Genomic DNA, 22,109 nt, shown 5'->3' on the forward strand with positions numbered 1-22,109 from the left:
GGTAGAAATCGTCAAATTTCGGTAGATATCATTTTTGCTATCACATTTCACAAATATGATACTTTAGGTACCAGTATTCAAAATTAAACTATATTCATCATCATACATATAATGATCAATAATCACCATTCATCATAAAAATCATTCAAAATTCAAAATCGGTATACCTTAAAAAAATGTATCTCGGCTTTCTAGGTATTATAGAGCAATTTTTTTCTTTTTTTTTTTTAATCCAAAGTAACTCGAGTAGAGCCGTCTAACTAACGCAATACTAAATATCAGGGATGTTTTGATTTTGTTATAAGGAATTAATTTATTTATAATTAAATAAAACTGAATATTTTTTCCTATTGTAGACTTTTTAAAGCTTACCACACGTGTACCTATTAACGTTCAAAATACAAATATTCTTATATTTAAAAGCTGTATAATTGTTTAAACAAGTTAAAAAAAAATTTTATAATAAATAATAGTTATAAGTTATTAACATTTATAAATTACTGCAAAAATAAGGGTTTTTTGCAATTATCTCCAATTGTTTATGTATTTCAAATTAGAAACTATTAAGATCTAGAATATTTATTTGAAATATTTTTCTCTAAAATCTACAAGGTTTTAGGCAAAAACATGATTTTTTACACTTTATAATCGTTTAAAAACAAAACAATGACGGATATCGAAGCAATTGAGAACGAGAAACATTTTTAATGTTCTTTAGTTATGTCGAAATACTGTAAGTTAAAAAAATTCAAAATAAATTTCTCCTGTTTTGAGATTTCAATATAAATACTATTTTTGGTTTGGAATTATCTTCTATATCAAAATAAGCCACAATCCTTCAGTATTCACTATTCAGATTCAGGTAGATACATTTACATTTTACTCCCAAAATCATAATATAACAGGACAAAGGACTGGCCATAAAATTGATATCGGTAAATCCGTATCTGCTGGTTCGCACATTGTGTCACAAGCTAGTAAAAGCAATTCAAGAATTCTTGAAAATTGACTAAACGCTGTTGCCAAATCTATCCGCTAAAAAAAATTTTTCAATAATTTTGATTTTTTGGTAGAAAAAAAATCGGCAGATTAATTTGAAAATTAAGAATTTTGATTTTTGGGTAGAAAAAAAGGAGAATTAGGTAGATTTGACAGTAGATTTGACAGGTATTCAGTAGATGTACCAAAAAATCGGTAGCTGTGGCATCACTGCCCGTGATTAATGAATTATTACTCACGGGTACAGTAATGGATGCTATTATCTAGGAAAAAATAGCGAATAATGAGCATGTTATTAAACGGTCGTAGAAAAACATAGTTACTTCACGCACACTTTAAACCCTTCACGCACTGCTGTCTATAATGACAGTTTTCACAAACTAAAAACTTATACATAATATGACATAAAAAGTAGATAACAATAATTATTCTGAACCTCCCAAATATAAGTTTTTGTAATTATGTATACATGTATTATATGCATGTAAGAGATATAACAATAAATAATAAACAAACTAAACAGATTATCCTACAATAAAATTAACATCAAAAATAAACAAGTAGGGAACAGAACATATTTTGAAAACTAGTGTTTATATATTTTAAATCTTCTATTTTCAATAATTTCATTTTTTTCTTCAAAATTATATATAAAAAAAATATACAAGGATAATGACTTTTCAAGTAGTTGATCGATTACGCAGCAACATTCTTCCATGTTCAAATTCAAATGCACGAATAGCTACTAAACTAACGTTACCATTTTGTAAAATGGTGACAATACTGATATACACAGTAGGGTGGATACTCTGGGCTAATTAGCAAAATTCATGGAAAAGTTATTTACCAGCAATTTTATTGCTGGAATCGAATTATAAGATCCTATATATTAATAATATAGGTATGCAAAGTCCGCAGATAGTGTGCTACTTTTTTTATAAACAAAATGGCGCCGACAAATCGTATTTTTTCCAATAATTGCTCTATAACTCCGAAGATTTTAACTTTACAACCAAAACAGCTTAATAAAAATTCACCGCAATTAAATTCTGCATAGAGATATGTTTTTCACGATTTGCTCCGACGAAAATTTTCCTCTGAAAATGCGGGTTTTCCTAACAAAAACTCTAATTTTCAAATAAAGTTTTAGGTAAGTAATTATTAATCAATAATTAAATAACTTAGTGACATTAAAGCTTTCTTGGTATAGATTGTAATTCCAGAAGCCAGTGAAAATTAAACGAATATTCTAGCAACAATTCAATTGTTAATTAACAAATTACGATCGTAATAATAAACAAAATAATCATGATACATTGATCAAACTTATAAAGATTATAAAGATGAGATGCTTATTTAATATTTTATCGACAAAATATAAATTTTTCTTTTTTTTGCATAATCTTTAAATTTTGAAAAAAAAATAGTTATAATACGCTGGTCTAATTAGTAAAGTACAAAGAAAGGTTATTTACCAGCAATTTTATTGCTGGAATCGAATTATAAGATCCTATATATTATTAATATAGGTATGCAAAGTCCGCATATAGTGTGCTACTTTTTTTATAAACAAAATGGCGCCGACAAATCTTATTTTTTTCATTATTGCTCTATAACGCCGAAGATTTTAACTTTACACCAAAAACACTCAAATAAAAATTCACTCCAATTTAATTCTGCATAGAGACATGTTTTTCCCGATTTGCTCCGACGAAAATTTTCCTCGGAAAATGTGGGTTTTCCCAACAAAATCTCGAATTTTTAAATAAATTTTTTGGGCCAGTAATTATTTATCAATAATTATATAGCTTGGTGAAATAAAAGCTTTCTTGTTATAGATTATAAATTCAGAAGCCGGTGAAAATGAAACGAATATTTTAGCAACAATTCAATTTTTAATTAACAATTTACAGTCGCAATAACAACCAAAATAATCATGAGACATTGATCAAACTTAAAAAGATTATAAAGGTGTGATGCCTATTTAATATTTTGTCGACAAAATATAAATTTTTCATTTTTTTGCATAATCTTTAAATGTTTTAAAAAAATTGTTATAAACAAATTAACATTTCTCAGAAATTGTGCATTATATTCTAATTTAAAAAATACTTAAAATGCGTATTTCATAGGTCTTGAAAATGAATGCTTTAAAAAAAATTTCCAACCATTTGCAAAAAAGTTATGAAACAGCAAAGTAAATATAGCAGCATGCATTATTTATTAAAAGTGTACATCACGCGGCCGGTCGTCGCTCCGAGTGAAAATGTTAGCTACAGTACTGTGTTACTCTACTTTCGCGCGTGTAAATTACAAAAAAATATATTTATAATCTTTAATTAAAATATAAGTATTAAACTCACTATATTATTACTTTAAACTCACTTCTACGCTTTGAAAGAATTTAAAAAAGTATAAGCACAGTAGTAATCATATGATTACTTTGCTGTTTCATAACTTTTTTACAAATGCTTGCAAAAAAGTTTTAAAGCATTCATTTTAAAGATATTTAAAATGCCCATTTTATCTATTTTTTTAAATTATAATATAATAAAAACTTTCTGAGAAACGTTAATTTGTTTATAACTATTTTTTTTAAACATTTAAAGATTATGCAAAAAAATAAAAAATTCATATTTTGTCGACAAAATATTAAATAGGCATCTCGTCTTTATAAGATTTCAAAGCTTGATCAGTGTATCATAATTATTTTGATTATTATTGCGACCGTAAATTATTAATTTACAATTGAATTGTTGCTAAAATATTCGTTTAATTTTCATCAGCTTCTGGAACTATAATCTAAACCAAAAAGGCTTTTAAGTCACCAAATTATTTAATTATTGGTAGATAATTACTTATCTAAAACTTTATTTGAAAATTAAAGATTTTGTTGGGAAAACCCGCATTTTCCGAGGAAAATTTTCGTCTAATCAGATCGGAAAAAACGCGTCTCTATGCAGAATTTAATCACGGTGAATTTTTATTTGAGTGTTTTTGTTGTAAAGTTAAAATCTTCGGAGTTATAGAGCAATAATTGAAAAAAACACGATTTTCGTGCGCCGTTTTGTTTATAAAAAAAAGTAGCACACTATATGAGGACTTTGCATACCTATAATATTAATATATAGGATCTTATAATTCGATTCCAGCAATAAAATTGCTGGTAAATAACTTTTCCCAAAAATGGCCTATTCTCCGATAATCAGCCCAGACTAGGAGCGCAAATTTATTTTTTCGAATTTCATTTTCGCGGGGTGCGGAATTGATGCGTCTTCCATTTTCGAATGAAAAACTTAGATGACATTTTTTCGTATTTTCTGTCTGAAAAGTGCCCCACAATGATTGAAATTTTGGAATTTTGTAAAAAAAAAATCTAAAAAAAAATCGATAGAGTCAACTAGAGTCAACGATAATGTTTTATTCATTTATTTAAGCTATTAGGACTATAATAGGAAGAAAAAAAAGAAAAATAGTCAATATAAAGTAAAAAAAAATATGCTTACGAATTGAAGAAAAACATAAAAACTCATTGTGAACGATAGTCTTTCTTAGTATAAAATTTAGGCATAAAAAGGCATGATTTGAGCTTATTCTTAATGAATCCGCCTCACCTCCGTGACCCACAGAGGGAAGCACTTGCTTCTGTAACTAATTTGACACACCTTTCAGAGGATTGTGTTTGACACGGAATTTTTCCGTGATGGCCTATGATGGCCTGAGATATCCTTTCGGTACTTAAATTATTCGTAAGTGGAGGTTCTGTCTTGGTTTTCCAATCTATCATATCGATGTAATCATCAGCATCCATATTTAAAGTAAGTACTTGGAAAATATGTAAGGCTTCTATGTATGACGTCTCTCTGATCTTCAATATTCTGCGGAGTGCAACTTCTCTGACGTACTGTCTGTTGTCGGCTAACATTCCTACTAGTAGTTTCTCTGAATGTCCAAAGAATACATTTCTCTGTATGACTGGGACAATAACATTCTTCAAGTAGTTTGGCAAATAGCGCGACAGTTTTATCGTATCATATAAATGTTTGGCACCAAAAATACAAATTGGCCTAGTCTTGATCCTGAACGACATAGGAGCATAGACCGTTAAAATAAATGTGGTTAGTATAATTAGGTTTTCTGACGGAGTTTAGCTTGAGACATATAATCTCAATATCCGATTAACCATTGTCAACCATCTAGGGTGAACTAGTTTACCAGGATTTTTTTTTCACAAAATTTTCATCACAATGTCCACTATTGATATACTGACATATTTGTAGTAGATATAGTTAATCGGTGATTAATTCCTGTGTCGATTTGGTAATATCGGGCAACGTACATTTAATTGCATGAAACGGAACAATGGGTAATACTTCACAGTTAGTAACTGCCTTGCCAATGGGACCTATGAAACCTTTTGGTCCACTTCTAGTGCCATCTAGATGTGGAAAAAGATAATGCAATGTCAGTTCATTGGCTTGTAGTTGGCATATGAACCATTGGAGTGGAGGTGGAAACTTGATTTCCAATAAACGAATAACGCCACCTTTGTTTCCTTTTTTAACGACAGTCCCATCACAACCAACAGCCATTATTTGAATTACATCGATAGGGTTTGACGAAAGAAATGTCAGAATAGAGTTACAAAGTAGTCCTAGCTTTAAAACGAGCTTTTCGAACTCTATTTCTGTTTATAACCCGTGATAAATCGTGTTCAGTAATGAGACCAATGTCACGGAATGCTGCAGAAATGATTGCTACTCCAGCACGATCTGAAACCCCATAACGATCTAATGTTCTGATAACAACCGGAAATGTGACATCGGTCATTGTTAGTGAAGAAGTGGAAATATTCTATTGCGATTGGAAGTCCTCAATTTCACCGTTTTTGTTTAATGTATCTGGCTGTTGAACATTCGGTCGTATTTTTAAAGTTGTAGGTAATCTAGAAGTACTAGGAATGGATTCCACCCCTATTTGCAAGACTATTTGTTCTTCACGTTGCTCTTGTTGATGTAATATATGTAAATCTATCTCAATTTTTTTGGTCGCTTCACGATTTAAACTATTAATCATTATTTTATGGTCAGTTCGTTGGTCGATTAAGAAATTTCGTTCTGGTATTGGAATCTTTCGGTTTCTAGGACAGTTGCAATCTCTGAACTTTTGCAAGTTGCAATATCAAACAATTTCTTGCTATCCTCACCAAACTTTAATAGCTTTTCTTTGTAACCGTCTTCGTCCTTCCTGCCTTAATAAGGTTTCAATAATGTTATATACTTATCGTGGAAAACTATAATAATTCTAGCCAATATTGTTTTGTGTTCTACTTACTTATAATTGAAATTGAGTGGGAGAGTGAAGGTTGAATCCTGTGACAGGTTATAACTCTTTGGTTGTAGCGATAGGTCGGGGGTTGGTGCGAAATTCAAAATAGCTCGATTTAAGTAGCGCTGGGGCAGTTATTCTGATAAAAATAGAAATAAGTGTTATTGAAGTTTTCGATTCATATCCTAGAAGCAAATTGATACCGCACCCCGCGTAGGTAAAAATGCAAAAAAATTTTTTTTTTCTAATTTCAAAATTTGAATCACGTTGGGGCAGATGTTAGAGTCATAATATAAAAAAATGACAATTAACTTTTCCAATCCTTTCCCACAGTAGCGTCGATTCCGCACCCCGCGTTTGTAAAAATTATGATTTCATTTTTCTCCATATAACAGCGCTCCACCCTAATACACAGCGTGCCGGCGCCGTCTCTGGAGCCGTCATTCCTTCAAAATTTTCAGTCTCGACCGATAGCGAGAATCATCTTTCGTTACCAGAACTAGAAGTGGTAACGGAATATAATAACGTGCAACCCTGCAACGGATTTAAATGTATTCACATGTAATCTCGCCAATATTTTCGTGCGTCTAATTGGCTATTTACTGAATTTGGTAGGTACTACGTATTAACAAATATTTCTGTTGGTAAAAAATATAAATGGAATTATTTCATAGTAGTCATGAAATATTTATTTGCAAGATTTTTAACTGTTACCAATGGTAACAGTGGTTACATGGACGCTTCGCCAGTGACCAAATATATGTTTATGTCTGTGATATATCTCCTAGTTGTATCTCCTCCTCCAAACGCCATTTTCACAGATGCCACCGAATATTCCTATCAAGATCCTTCGTTTAAAGCTAGGTAAGCAAACAAATGTTTTTATCTGCCTTGGAGATGGTCCATATCTCCGATCCATATGTCAACACTGGTTGTATAAAGATTTTGTATATGGTTATTTTGTTTTGGCCTGTAATTAGTTTTTTTTTAATACTTCCAAAACACTTCTATTTAGAAAAAGAAAAACTGGTACGGTGTATGCTACCGACTTAAAGCTAAAGTACCTTTTAGTACTACAATACGTTACAATTTAATAATCCAGTGTCAAAAAGGCTTAAAAGTTAAAGACAAAAAATTTATGCGGTAAAATAACTGTTGCCCAACCCAAAAGGGATGCATATGACCGGTACTAGAAATTCGAAATTTATGGAATCGATTTATCTCTGGAAGATAAATACACGTACCAGATTTCGTTTTTTTTTAATAGAACCGTTCTATATGTATTTAAAAAAACTACTGCTGTTAGAAAATAGTAAAAAATGTGTATCTCATAAATAAACATTGCTTTTCGCTTAAATTCAATGTCCAAGCTGCTACCATGCATCTTAGCAATTTAAACATTAATTTATATTAAGCAAAAAGCACTGTTTATCAAATTTATTCCTTTCATTTGCACCATACCAAGCATAAATGTAGGTACCTCTATATTAAATTAAATAAGTACCTACATACTGTGTTTTGAAAATTATCATGTTATTTTAAATTATTTCAGTTAGCAGAAAAAGTTGAATTTTCCAAGAAGATTCAACCAGCACGTTTGCCAAATCAAGATGACCAATTACCAGAGGGGGCGCCACTTTTAGCTGCTGGTTGGGGACTAACTGAGGTATGAGTAAACACATGAACAAAATTAACATATTATATCGCTGATATTAAAAATATGTTGGGCGTCCCAAAAGTAGCGGAATGGGCGAATTTTTCGCGAAATAAACATCGGATCGAAAAATTGAAAAATTAGTGTTCAATAATTTTCAAAAATCTATCTCATGACACCAAACACGACCTCCCACTCCACCCCCTAGAGGGGGAGTGGGGGTTATTTTAAAATCCTAAATGGAAACCCCCAGGTTTAACTACTTTGGATTATTTACGTAAAAGTAAGCAACTTCTATTCGAGACATATTTTCGAACCGTGGATAGATGGCGCTATAATCGGAAAAAATAATTTATCCTAATACCATAAGTAAATTATAGAAACGGTCTAACATCTCGAGAAATACACTTCCAAATAAAAAACCAAAAAACACGTTTAATATTTTTTAAAAACCTATCGGATGACACCAAACACGATCCCCCATTCAACACCCTGGAGGTAGGGTGGGTGTATCTCTAAAATCTTAAATAGGAATCCCCATTTTTTATTGCAGTGTTACTCGATAGATTTTGAAAAATATTAAACACTTATTTTCTTTGAAGTTATTCTTCTTTAGACGCGATTGAGAGTAAAATTTCATAAATATGCGCGCATGCGCTCAAAGACAGTAATAGTTCGTTGCTAATCTTTCAAGATAGGTATGTATGTATCTGTATCAGCGCAAATAAGTCAATAAAAGAATATATTAGTGTTTTTAGTAAATGTATTATTTATTATAATTTTTGGATTTGTCTTTCTCTGTAGTAAGATAATAAAATATTATGTAGGTAAGCTTTTTTCATGAGGATATTTCAGTGCGTCACAGTTTCTCGATTTCTTTCTAACGCATTAAATTATATGTGACAGAAAAAACGCACGTCGGTGATTACATTTCGTCGGTGACATTTATAACATTTATTCTAGTTGTCAATAGATGGCGCCATAATTGAAAATAAAATAATTTGCGAATTATATAATATATCTACGAATATAATCTGAACAATTTATAAGACTATACAAATCAAAGAAAATGCCATTTTATAAATGCAATAAACACAATCGATTTGGTTTTATGCCAAATTGCAAATAAAATGTGACAACTGTCAGATTTAACTAAAATGCCATGTCACTAAAATGTATATTATCACGGACTTACCTTTTTTTCTATCATTTGTGACGCACTGAAAAATGCTCATGAAAAGAAGCATATAACATTTTTATATGTCTATTTGTCACCGTGTTGTGTAATTATATCCGAAACTTTCGTGTCACTTAACCCATTAACGCCCAAGTTTTTTTTTATTTAAAAATCTTTACTTTTAGGGTTAATTCGATGAAAATGTTAATAATTTAATCCAAAAAAAGTTTTTCGTTTTCCTGTCTTTTCTTAAAAAAATTATATGGTGTTTCCAGATGGTAACGCTGGGCGCTTAAGGAATTTTTAGGATCGTTGAAACCAAAATTTTAATATTTTTTAAATATTTATTTGAGAACATTTTCATCGTCGGGTGTGGTATCCTATAAAACAATTAACACACAAACCAACGTTGCATTTTTACACATTGTTCGTCCAGATGTTGTACATCTGTCTCCAGCACATCGCCTTATACTGCTTGATGTAACAAATGGTCGACGCGATCAAAACGAAGATCTGGCAAGTTCTGTCTATGTAGACTAGGTCTTCCTGTATATAAGGGACGACTTCCATATCTTGCGAGAAGAACTTGGGCCAATTCTCTCCTAAACGATAGCAAGGATATATTTTTTTTATTTTTTTTTTTATATAAATGCCATGAATTATGGACTGCAACATCCAACAGCCATGTTACAATTTGCCAGTACCATTTTTTACTGCAAATTGCTACTCGGTAGGTTGAAACACCTTGACCCATCCAGTCGGTACCCCCATATTTTGTTGTATTCAGCAATATAGTGAGGCCGACTTACTTGAATGTGGCCTTTTTCTTTATGAGAAAATCTTTTCACCGTGCCCAATGCTGAACCATCACAACTCGTAGATGCTATTGTAACAACAGAGTTATCTTTCCATCGCACCACTAACACTATCGCTTCTGCTAACAAAAATCCACGACTGAAAAAAAAAGATTATGACTCCGTAAGCGCCCACCGCAACCATATGGTAACGGCGTACTTTGACTATTCCTATCGGTTTCGCTACATTTAATTGTCGATAAAATACAACAATTTATAATAAGTTGGGGTATAATAAACTTAGTTTTTTTTAACATATGCAAATATAGTTACTAGAACACTATCAAAAATTGCTTACGCAAAACGGACGTCCATCTTTTTCTATAAATTTAAACCACACTGTCATATGATTATCTCTCGACGGTTGAGAAAAGGCTAAAAAACGAATCCGTTACGTTTTATAGGTGCCTGAAGTATCCCTAGAAACGATAGTTCTCAAAATATGTTGCGGACTAATTCCACGGGCATACCGCAGAATTTTTAAAAATCATGGGTGTTACGTTACCATATGGTAACGCTGGGCGCTAATGGGTTAAAGAAACTCGGTGGGGTAGTTGGTAGAGCGTTCGGCCAGAGATTGGAAGGTCACGGGTTCCAATCCTGGACGATTCATATTTTTTTTTTAATTTTTGGTTGTTTTGATAAAAAAATTTTGAAAGTAGTAGATAAGAAAGTTAGTTTAATATTTAAATAAAATACAAATAACCTGTTAAGTATATTTACTTCGTTGAAATTATATAATAGAAGAATAACTTCTTACGTGCGTACAAAGTACACACACATTCTTTTTTTGGGACGGGGGCAGTTTTGGTTTTTATTTGATTCAGAGTTGGACCACCATCTCCGAATATTACTCTGGGCTAATTAGCAAAATACAAGGAAAAGTCATTTACCAGCAATTTTATTGCCGGAATCGAATCTTATTATTGTATGTATTAACATTATAGATATGCAAAGTCCGCAGTAGTGTGCTACTTTTTTATAAACAAAATGGCGCCCGAAAATCGTGTTTTTTTCAATTTTTGCTCTATAACTCCAAAGATTTTAACTTTAGACCAAAACACCCAAATAAAAATTCACCGCAATTAAATTCTGCATAGAGATGTGTTTTTCCGATTTACTTTGAAGAAAACTTTCCCCGGAAAAAGCGGGTTTTTCCAACAAAATCTTTAATTTTCAACTAAACTTTTAGATAAGTAATTGTTAATCAATAATTAAATAACTTGGTAATGTAAAAGCCCTTTCCGTATATATTATAATTCCAGAAGTCTATGGAAATTGAATGAACAGTTTAGCAACAATTAAAATGTATATTAAAAAATTACGGTCGCTATAATAACGACAATAATTATGCTGCATAAGAATAACTATGATTTTTTCATAAAAAGACACTATACCTATCTAATGTACTGTACAGAATTGAAATTGGACTATTTAAGCGGCGTCAGGAATATTTTAAAATTATAAACAATTTTTTGGTTTTTTAAACAAATAGAATATCTCGGGAAATATTAAACTAAATTAAATCGTGAAAACAGTAGTCGAAAGACAGCGGCAGGGCGCTTCTTTTAAAAGAAAAAACGTTTAATTATGACGAGTGGTTCCTGAGATACAACCGGTCAAAGTTGACCAGAATTTACGGCAAAGATATAAACAATAGGATCATAATTTTCAAACCATCACCTTTTTATTTTTGTCCTCTTTCTCCACACCAATTTTCATATCTTTAAAATCCTCATAACATATATTATTATAATAAAAACTATCGATAATACGTGTGAAAATTGCCAAAAATAGCAAAATTCCAATCAAAAATTAGGTTGGAGAAAATGTAACCCTCAAAGTTCAAAATCGGTATACGTTAACAAAATGCATTTTCTCGGCTTCCCATGGAGCAATTTCCTTCATTATTTTTTTGTTCCCTAATGACTGGAGTAGAGCCATCGAACTAGCGCATTATTAAATGTCAAACTTGCTTTTGTTTTGTTATAATAGATTAAATTATTTATAAGAACAGAAAATTACATATTTTTTCCAGTTGTAGGCTTTTTTTTAGATAAACTTACTACAAGTGTACCTTTTAAAGTTAAAAACATAAATATTCTCATTTGAAAGCTGTATAATTATTTAAACAATTTTTATTTAAACAAATTAAATTATTGTGTTATAATAAATAAATTAATTTATTATAACAAAACAAAAGCAAGTTTGACATTTAATAATGCGTTAGTTCGATGGCTCTACTCGAGTTACTAGGGAACAAAAAAAGAATGAAGGAAATTGCTCCATGGGAAGCCGAGAAAATGCATTTTTTTAACGTATACCGATTTTGAACGTTGAGGGTTACATTTTCTCCAACCTAATTTTTGATTGGAATTTTGCTATTTTTAGCAATTTTCACACGTATTATCGATAGTTTTTATTATAATAATATATGTTATGAGGATTTTAAAGATATGAAAATTAGTGTGGAGAAAGAGGACAAAAATAAAAAGGTGATGGTTTGAAAATTATGATCCTATTGTTTATATCTTTGCCGTAAATTTCGGTCAACGTTGACCGGTTGTATCTCAGGAACCACTCGTCATAATAAAACGTTTTTTATTTTAAAAGAAGCGTCCTGCCGCTGTCTTTCGAATACCGTTTTCACAATTTAATTTAGTTTAATATTTCCCGAGATATTCTATTTGTTTATAAGCCAAAAAAATTGTTTATAATTTTAAAATATTCCCGAGACCGCTTAAATAGTCAAATTTCAATTCTGTAAAGTACATTAGATAGGTATAGTGTCTTTTTTATGAAAAAATCATAGTTATTCTTATGCATCATAATTATTGTCGTTATTATAGCGACCGTAAATTTTTAATTAACATTTCAATTGTTGCTAAATTGTTCATTCAATTTCCATCGGCTTCTGGAATTATAATACATACGGAAAGGGCTTTACGTTACCAAGTTATTTAATTATTGATTAACAACTACTTATCTAAAGTTTAGTTGAAAATTAAAGATTTTGTTGGAAAAACCCGCTTTTTCTGGGGAAAGTTTTCGTCGAAGTAAATCGGAAAAAACACGTCTCTATGCAGAATTTAATTGCGGTGAATTTTTATTTGGGTGTTTTATATGCAAGAGTGCATATGCATATGCACTCTTGCATTATAAATTTAGTCGAAAAAGTTGATTATCCAGTTGGAGTTGAGTTTCCCTAGTTCGAGTCGACTCAAACGGCTGGTTTTAGAAAAAGTTGATTATAAATATAAAATGAAGATTTTTATTCAACATTTACTAGTAAAAGTAGACTCCAACTAGTTAAAGTATACTCTTCCCAACTCCATTTAATAAAAGTTGATTCACACAAAACAACCGTTTCTAGAAATTAAATGTCACTGTATATTATGTTCAAATCGTGATATTTATAGTCCAGGCTGTATCGTCACCCCCGTTAGGTAAATTATTCCAGTTCGATTCTTTTGCACAAACTTACTCAAAAAGAGGTCCTTATAACGAATCCACAGGGTGTCAGGTGGTACTGTAATCGAAAAATTGTTTAAACAATTTTTTTAAACAAATTCACAAAAAAAAATTACTTCGGACATTTTTTTTACAATATTTGGGTCATTCGGAGCAAAAGAGGTCTTTTGTGATTTTTCTGTAAAATTTATTGTTATCGAGTTATACGCGATTTAAAATTTGAAAAATGCGAAACTGACCATTTTCAAGACTTAATAACTCAGTTAAAAATTATTATTATGAAAGTCAGAAAGTCATCAAATCAAATTTTATCGAGCCCCCTACAAGGTACTGAAGAAATATTTGTCATTATTGTATTACTAAGCTGTTATTTTTAATTATTAACAATGAGCGCTAGGAGCGTATTAAGGCGGCTGTCAATGTGAGTGCGACTGAGATGCACCATTGGACTGTCGGAATGGAGGATCTTACTCGCACTCACATTGACGGCCGCCTCAATACGCTTTTAGCGCTCATTGTTGATAATTAAAAATAACAGCTTAGTAATAAAATAATGACAAAAATTTCTTCAGGATCTTGTAGGGGGGGCTTTAAACTTTGATTAGGATACTTTCTGACTTCCATAATAATAGTTTTTAATCGAGTTATTAAGCCTTAAAAATGGTCATTTCGCATTTTTCAAATTTTAAATCGCGTAGGTATAACTCGAAAACTATCAATTTTAGAGAAAAATGACAAGAGACCTTTTTTGCTCCGAATGACCAAAATAATCTAAAAAATTTGTCCGGAGTGAAATACTTAGTTATTTATAAAACAATTCGTGAAGTATGCTTTTTGCGCACGCACGCGATGTTTAGAGCACGAGCGGGCCGGGTGCTATACATCGCCTAAGTGCGCAAAAAGTACTTCACGCACAGTTTCATACAATATTTTATCTACCAAAAAACAATTAAAAATACTGCAACTCTCCGTCACTGGAATACATTCCTATTTTACAATTTTTTTGAACTTTGACATTTAAAAATTCAAACTTCTGTCAAACCACAAAACTGTCAAAACTTTTTCGTAATTTATTGCTCACATGTCATCACCATGACAAGGCGAAAGTTAAGGATATTTGGTTATATGAAAATGTGCTAAAAACAGTGCGAAAAAGTAAATCCCATTTAAAATACATTATTACTTCAGGCACACTTTAAACCCTTCATGTACTGCTAACGAGCGATCCAAAATTAGTGGGATCAAAGCTAGCCGTGCAAAAAATTACGTATGTCCTCTTTTAATCTGAATTTATATCATTGGTTTATCAATTAATTTTGATTAACATTATAAAACATAAAAAATCAGTCAAAACTTTTAACACTGAACTTTAATCAAAAATAAAAAGAATTAACAAAATTATAAGTAACAATAATAAATAAAATCAAACAACCAACATCTCCACATAACCTAACTTTTCTTGAAGTTGACGTACACTGCAAAGTTGACGTAAACTGGTAAATATATCTGAATTAAGAATAGACATGCACTGTATAGCTATCTCTGTCGTTCAGAGCCACCTATGGTGACAATAATTTATATCTATATTTACAATTTTCACACAATAAAAACTTATACATAAATAATATGAGGTAGAAAAGATAAGAATTATTTTTGTGAATTTGGTTAACAAAAATTGGTTAAACAATTTTTCGACCGCGGTACCGCCTGACACTGTGTATTTGTTATAAGGATGTATTTGTTTGAGTAAGTTTGTGCAAAAAAATCGAATCAGAATAATTTACCTAACGGGGGCGACGTTACAGCCTGGACTAATAAGTAGTTGAAACGGTCAAAACAAAGAGACGCACACTCATCTTAAATTCACATGAGATTATAGTCGTATAAATTGTATAATCTACTTTTACTAACAAGGGTTAGGAAGAGTCAACTTCAACTTTGGTAAAAGTTGATTTAAATTTTTCAAATCAACTTTTACTGCTCGTTTCAGTTGGAGTTGACTCGAACTAGGAAAAGTCAACTCTAACTGAGAATCAACTTGAACTGTAACATATACAAGAGACATATCAGCAAATAAACCTAAAGTTGAGGGAATGCAACTCATTATTGCACATCCCAATGCGACACATGGAAGCACCATCTCGATGAGGAGATATATTGATGTATATTTGGCCCTGTATATTTGAAAATATTTTTAAATTACCTTTCTGTTCCCCAACTTTTACCTAAATAATTTTTTGCCTAAGTGTTACGACAAACGAGTTATTGGACTTCCTCACACTAATGCCCCACCCTGTATACAGGGTGAGGCAAATAAGGGGCTTATTAGAAATATCTCGAGAACTAAAGGCAACAGAATCATGAAAATTTGTATTAAGGGATTTTTGAAGCATCATTTGTTTAATGAAAATATTTTCATCTATTTGCTACTTCCGGTTATACCGGAAGTTGCTTATAACTTCGTTTTTTTTTAATGAGATACCCTGTATATTTTTACATTTTTGGATTCTCTTCGATGTCTTCTTTCTTAAAATATGAGGTTTTGTAATGTTCTACAGGGTATTTTAAAACATAATTACGTTTTTTTATTAATTTCGTAGCAAGATTCATACCCTGTAGAATTGTAGTAGTTTGACATCTAAAACTCTACTTACGTTCAAATAATTTTTAATATAGTCTACTATTGTTAAGAATCACTAATATAGCTAAATTTTTAATTTTAGTATACAGGGTTGGTCGAAACTCGGAATGAGTATTTTCTGAGTTTTCTTAAATGAAACACCCTGTATTTTAGTATTGCAATGAAATGATATTTTATGGTACTTTTTTATTTCTTAAGCATTCCCTATACCTAGCTGTTTTAATTTGTGCTTAATTGTTAATCGCACCAACAATCTTAACTACGTAGGTATTTTGATAGCTAAACCATTGTTGGTAATTTTAAGGATCAGTCTGGATTTATGTATTTATTTCTGAAAAATTATTTGTGATTGAATATTTTTACGGCCAACCTAATAAAATTTTACGTATTTTTTGTTGCAATTAATGTTTAGCTTGAATCACCAATAACTCACAAATTAAAGCAATTAGGTATAGGGAATACTTATAAAATAAAAAAGTACCATGAAATATTATTTCATTACAATACTAAAATACAGGGTGTTCCATTTAAGAAAACTCAGAAAATATTCAATCCGAGTTTCGACCAACCCTGTATACTAAAATTTCAAAATTAGCTATACTAATGATTCTTGACAATAGTAGACTATATTAAAAATCACCTGAACGTAAGCAGAGTTTTTAATGTCAAACTATTACAATTCTACAGGGTGTGAATATTGCTACGAAATTAATAAAAAAACGTAAATATCTCTTAAAATACCCTGTATAATATTACAAAACCTCATATTTTATGAAATAAGATATTGAGGAGAATCCAAAAATGTAAAAATATACAGGGTGTCCCATTTAAAAAAACGAAGTTATAAGCAACTTCCGGTATAACCGAAAGTTGCAAAGAGATGAAAATATTTTCATTTAATAGATCATATTTCAAAACCCCTTTATTCCAATTTTCATGATTCTGTTGCCTTTATTTCTCGAGATATTTCTAATAGGCCAGTTATCTGCCTCACCCTATATTTATATTTATATTATATGTAAATATTATATAAGGTGTCCCAAAAGTAGCGGAACGGTCGAACAGGAACTCTAAAATCTTAAATAGGAACCCTAATTTTAATTGCAGTTTTGGATTTCTCTTGAAAGAATAAGTAACATTGTACCTATATTAGAAACATTTTTTAGAAATGTTCATAGATGGCGCTAATAAACCGTATTTTTCGGATTATACAGCCATCTATCAAGAATTCTAAAAAATGTTTCGAATAAATATTACTTATTTATTCGTGCGGAATTTAAGTCTGCTATAAAAAATGGGGGTTCCTATTTAAGATTTTAAAGTTACCTCCCACCCTACCTCCAGGGGTTGGGGTAGAAAGTCATTTTTATGTTTTTCGATAGGTTTTTGAAAAATATTAGACCCGTGTTTTTTGGTTTTTCATTTGGAATTGTGTTTCTCGAGACATTAGACCGTTTCTATAATTTACGTATGGTATCACGATAAATCGTTATTTCCGATTATAGCGCCATCTATTGAAAATTCGAAAAAATGTCTCAAATAAAAGTTGCTTACTTTTACGAGGAATCCAAATCTGCAATAAAAACTAGGGGGTTTCTATTTAATATTTTAAAATTACCGCCCACTCCACTACCAGGGTGTAGAGTGGGAGTCGTGTTTGATGTTATTCGATAGATTTTTTAAAATTATTGAACATGTATTTTTCAGTTTATCGATCCGATGTTCATTTCGCGAAATATTCGACCGTTCCACTTCTTTTGGGTCACCCTGTATATAATTATTATAATAAAATTTTCAATTTTTTTGTACAGATTTCTACTGGATTAGGTCCTTACTGGATCGATTTATGCCGTGAACCATGGACGTATAAATAAAGATATATTTATTATACGTCCATGTATTATATATCTTTATTTATACGTCCATGCCGTGAACAAAATACTTCATAAAGTTTTTCTGTCGAAGGTTTTATTTTATGCAATAAATATGTTTGCAGGTAAATGGGACTACTACTGCATCAGATGTTCTCAAAGCAGCCAAAATTGAAGTTCTACCGCAGACAACTTGCAATACCCTAATAGTTTTATACAAAGGAATAATATGTGCTGGAAATAGAACAAACGGCATTTATTGGGTAAATCAAATTTAAATATTTAAACACAAATTTAAACAAGTATTTGTAATTAATCGTTTTTCATTTACACTCGTAAATTACTCTTGATTCACTTCAAGATTTAGTTATTCCTATTTTTATAACTACGTGTGCCCTTTCAGGGCCGGATTTAATGGGTGGCAGGCTCAGTGGCGTGCTGGAACTTTTCAAGCGGCCCGGTGATTTTATAGAAAAGCGGCCTCCCATCCTTATTTTATCTTCTATTATCAGAACATTCAGAATTTTTATTTCTTATTTATAAAACAAAAATACTTTTTCTTTGACTCTGTCTGTTTTTTCAATGTGCCTCTAATAAGTCGTCGTTAAGTCTTCCAACTGATCTTCTTATTGAGGAACCGTCTTTCGCTGTCCTTACTACTCTATTTGTTGTCATTCGGCGTATGTGGTCATTCCATTCTATTCTTCTGTTTCTTATCCAGTTTGTTATTAATATTGTCCACCTTGAATCTCCGTTGTATATCTGTACTTCTAGCTCTGTGTCCCATAGGGTCTTACCATCGATTTTTCGAAGGGTTCTCATCTCCGCTGTTTCGAGCAATTTTTTTGTCCTCTCTGTGTCGGGTCATGTTTCTGCCGCGTATGTAATTATTGGTCTGATGACTGTTTTATAAATTCTCCCTTTCTTTTCTTTTCCGATATTTTTATTTCTCCATATTGTGTGTCATTTAGACAACCTGCGGCTCTGTTTGTTCTATTCACTTGATCTTCCACTTCTGTTTCGAGCTTTCCGTAGCTAGATAGTTTGATGCCCAGATATTAAAACTCCATCATATGTTCTATTAGCCCTCCAGCTCCAATTTACATCTTATTGGATTTGCTATTATAACCATGCATTTTGTCTTTTTTGGGAAAATTAACATATTAAATTTTCTGGCGGTTATGTTAAATTGGTGGAGCATACGTTGTAAGAAATGTTTGATCTCTTGCGAAGAGTTGAGTACAAAAGCAATAAAGTTGGTCTGAAAATCAATAAAGCTAATACGAAAATAATGGTGGTCGACAGATTCGACACTATTCAACTAACTAACGTCAGGAATGTTACAGGAATACCAGATAGTAAACACCTTTGTCTATCTCGGGTCTAGTGTAACTGACGATGGTAACTGTGAAGCAGAAGTTCGGAGACCTATTGGTATGAATGGAATTCCCGCGTAGACGAAGACCCAAATTCCCACGAAGACGTATTGGAATGCCCTTGTATTCTCAATATTTCTATACGGGTCAGATACTTGGACTCTTTGAGTCCAAGTGTGGTGCTTTTGAGAGTTGATGCCTTTGAAATGTGGTGCTGGAGAAAAATGCTGCGCATACCTTGGACATCTCATAGGACAAACGTTTCCATTCTAAACCAACTCGAAATTAAAAAAAGGCTGTCCACAATATGTCTGCAGCGAATTATGCAATTCTTCGGTCACGTGGTTCGCAGAGGTTACGATAGTTTGGAGATATTAATTGTTTCTGGAAACGTTCCGGGGAGAAGATCAAGAGGACGATCACCAACTAGATGGTCCGACCAAATTAAGAATTCAGCTGGAAAGTCATTTTGCGAAGCTCTTAGAGCAGCTGAAGATACAGACCAATGGAATAAAATTGTTAGGAAGAATATTGGAAAAAATCACAATCCTCAGTAATGGGGAAACGACAAGAGAGATAGAGAGAGAGAGAGAGAGAGAGAGAGATACGTTGTAAATCATCTTCACTTTGAGACATTAGTATTGCATCGTCTGTTTGCATTGTTTGTTTTTAAGTTGTTTTTCCATTTATAGAAAATATTATAAAATCTATATTATACATATTTATTTTTCTAATGGATCTATAATTCTCGCTAATTTCAAGATAACCGCGATACATCGCCTGGTTCTGTCCACTCAGCAAAATCGAAAATATCCAAAAATACTTATACCGCATTTACACTCAGCCCTGTTTGACAGGGAATTGGGCAGGGAAGTGGGCAGCGTGAATGTGTAAATAGCTCACTCGCGCTGTTGCTGCTCATGCTACTGACATTGCACGGCGCTTCCTTAAAAGTCGGTTTTCGAGATGGAAGTCAAAGGACTGCCAGCGCGAGCGCGAGTAAGTATTCACATTCAACTATTCTCTCTCTCGTCTAAGTGAGTAAGGGAGCAAGACGATGCTGTCGTCACATTCCATTCTTGAAAGTCGTTCGGTAAATGAGTTATGAGGACATTGGCGAGGAACTGATGTGAACACCTCACTCGCGTCGATATCATATTTCGGGCAATGTTTCCGACAGCGGCATTCGCAGTGGTAAAGGCTGAGTATAATAAACTTAAACCAACTTTTCCCAGAAACACATATCTAAAATATATACAATTGCTGAGTCGTATTTTTTGTTAAAGTCTGTGTTTATATTATTAGCCGAATAATATCTATTCGTGACTCAATTAAACATCTTAATTTTAACCGTTTTGAAATAGAGGAATTAATGCAATATTATTCAAATGGCTCGAACACTATATGTATGGAAATAAAATATTTTTGAAATGTTTTGTTAATATCATTTGATTATAAATTAAAAAGAAATTGTTACATCTAAAATTCGTTGTGAAAAAAACTTATTTGACCGGCCTCAAGAGGCCGCGGCCTCTCGGTGATTGCACCGATTCATTTATATGGCCAGCACGCCACTGGGCAGGCTGGGCAGCTGCCCGGGGCCCCCACAAAGCCTCAAACATAAGAGGTTCATTTAAACAGATATTGGCATGAGATACAGGAACTCGACAATGTATGACAAGTATAAAATGAAGTAGCGTAGGAGTGATAATATAATACATTGTTCATGGTTATGTTTTTCACCTTCCACCCGCTGACTGTATTGCTTCGCTTGTAAATACTTATCTAGTGTTCGTACACATTTTAGCCACCAAGGGCGGATCCAGGACCGATTTTCGGGAGGGGCCATGCACTTTTTTTTTGGAGAGTGACCCGGGGGTCTGGTGGTATTTTTAAAAATTTGGGTTACAATGGTGAGTTTTAAGGCACTTTTCACACACTATTGAGTGCCATAAAGACACTCAAAACTTATCGTTTTTAAAGTATTATTAAAGTCAATACCGATTCCTACACTCATTCTTGATTTGCACTAATTAGGTATTTTTATCTTCTCATAATCGTCAATGAACTTGACAGTCTTCACCAATATTGTTATTGTGTATGTATCTCAAATTTAGAAAAAGCTGTTCCACGTAGGATACGTTTCGTCAAATATGATAAGGTAAAAATTTGCACTTTGAACCTGATTCATTATTTATTCAATCATTTATTCACCACAACATGTTATCAATTGACTTTGATTGGTGTTACTGATGTATGTTGCTCGGGAAGATGCTGTGGATACATGTTGTTTAAGAGTCTTATCTCCTGATGCTATTTGAAACCTTAACAATTCACTCATTGCTAGGTCCAGCATCTTCTTCCAGAAGCAGACGGCCATCATTACGATGGCCTCTTAGAGGAATAATTTGTCGACCTAAGAACACTATAGACTCTACTATTCGTCGTAGTTTTCCCTATTTTCTTGTATCTGTCTAGACCTCTGAGAGTCTAGCTGGTTAATGTCTGACTTTTGCGGGTTGCGATAACTTCATGGTTTTGTATGGTTCCGTCCCATGAGTGTGGCGAAAAATGTTAAAGGTTTCGTGACAAGGCTTTTGACTGTCATCCCTTTATTGAAACAATATTTTTTATTAGAAAAATAAAACGGAATAGGTATTTGCAAAACAATCCCTTTTTTAATGTGCGAAAGTACCAACGAACTCCTTTGTTCTAAGTGCTGGTGACCCATGTAACGC

The 22,109-nt window shown here is 32.2% G+C and overlaps 1 protein-coding gene and 1 long non-coding RNA gene across 3 annotated transcripts in view; one reads left to right on the forward strand and one right to left on the reverse strand.

Moving 5' to 3' along the window:
* Window positions 1-22,109, forward strand: part of LOC114329385 (transmembrane protease serine 4) — a 110,196-nt gene that overhangs the window by 82,762 nt on the left and 5,325 nt on the right. For both annotated transcript variants that reach the window (XM_050662031.1, XM_028278468.2), the window contains exons 4-5: window positions 7,880-7,993; window positions 18,121-18,258. In XM_050662031.1, the coding sequence (XP_050517988.1) occupies window positions 7,880-7,993; window positions 18,121-18,258 (252 nt within the window). The remainder of the gene's footprint in view (window positions 1-7,879; window positions 7,994-18,120; window positions 18,259-22,109) is intronic.
* Window positions 1-22,109, reverse strand: part of LOC126892488 (uncharacterized) — a 71,975-nt gene that overhangs the window by 44,542 nt on the left and 5,324 nt on the right. The window lies entirely within an intron of this gene.

The sequence above is a fragment of the Diabrotica virgifera genome, chromosome 9 (genome assembly GCF_917563875.1).
Source record: "Diabrotica virgifera virgifera chromosome 9, PGI_DIABVI_V3a".
Lineage (NCBI taxonomy): Eukaryota > Metazoa > Arthropoda > Insecta > Coleoptera > Chrysomelidae > Diabrotica > Diabrotica virgifera.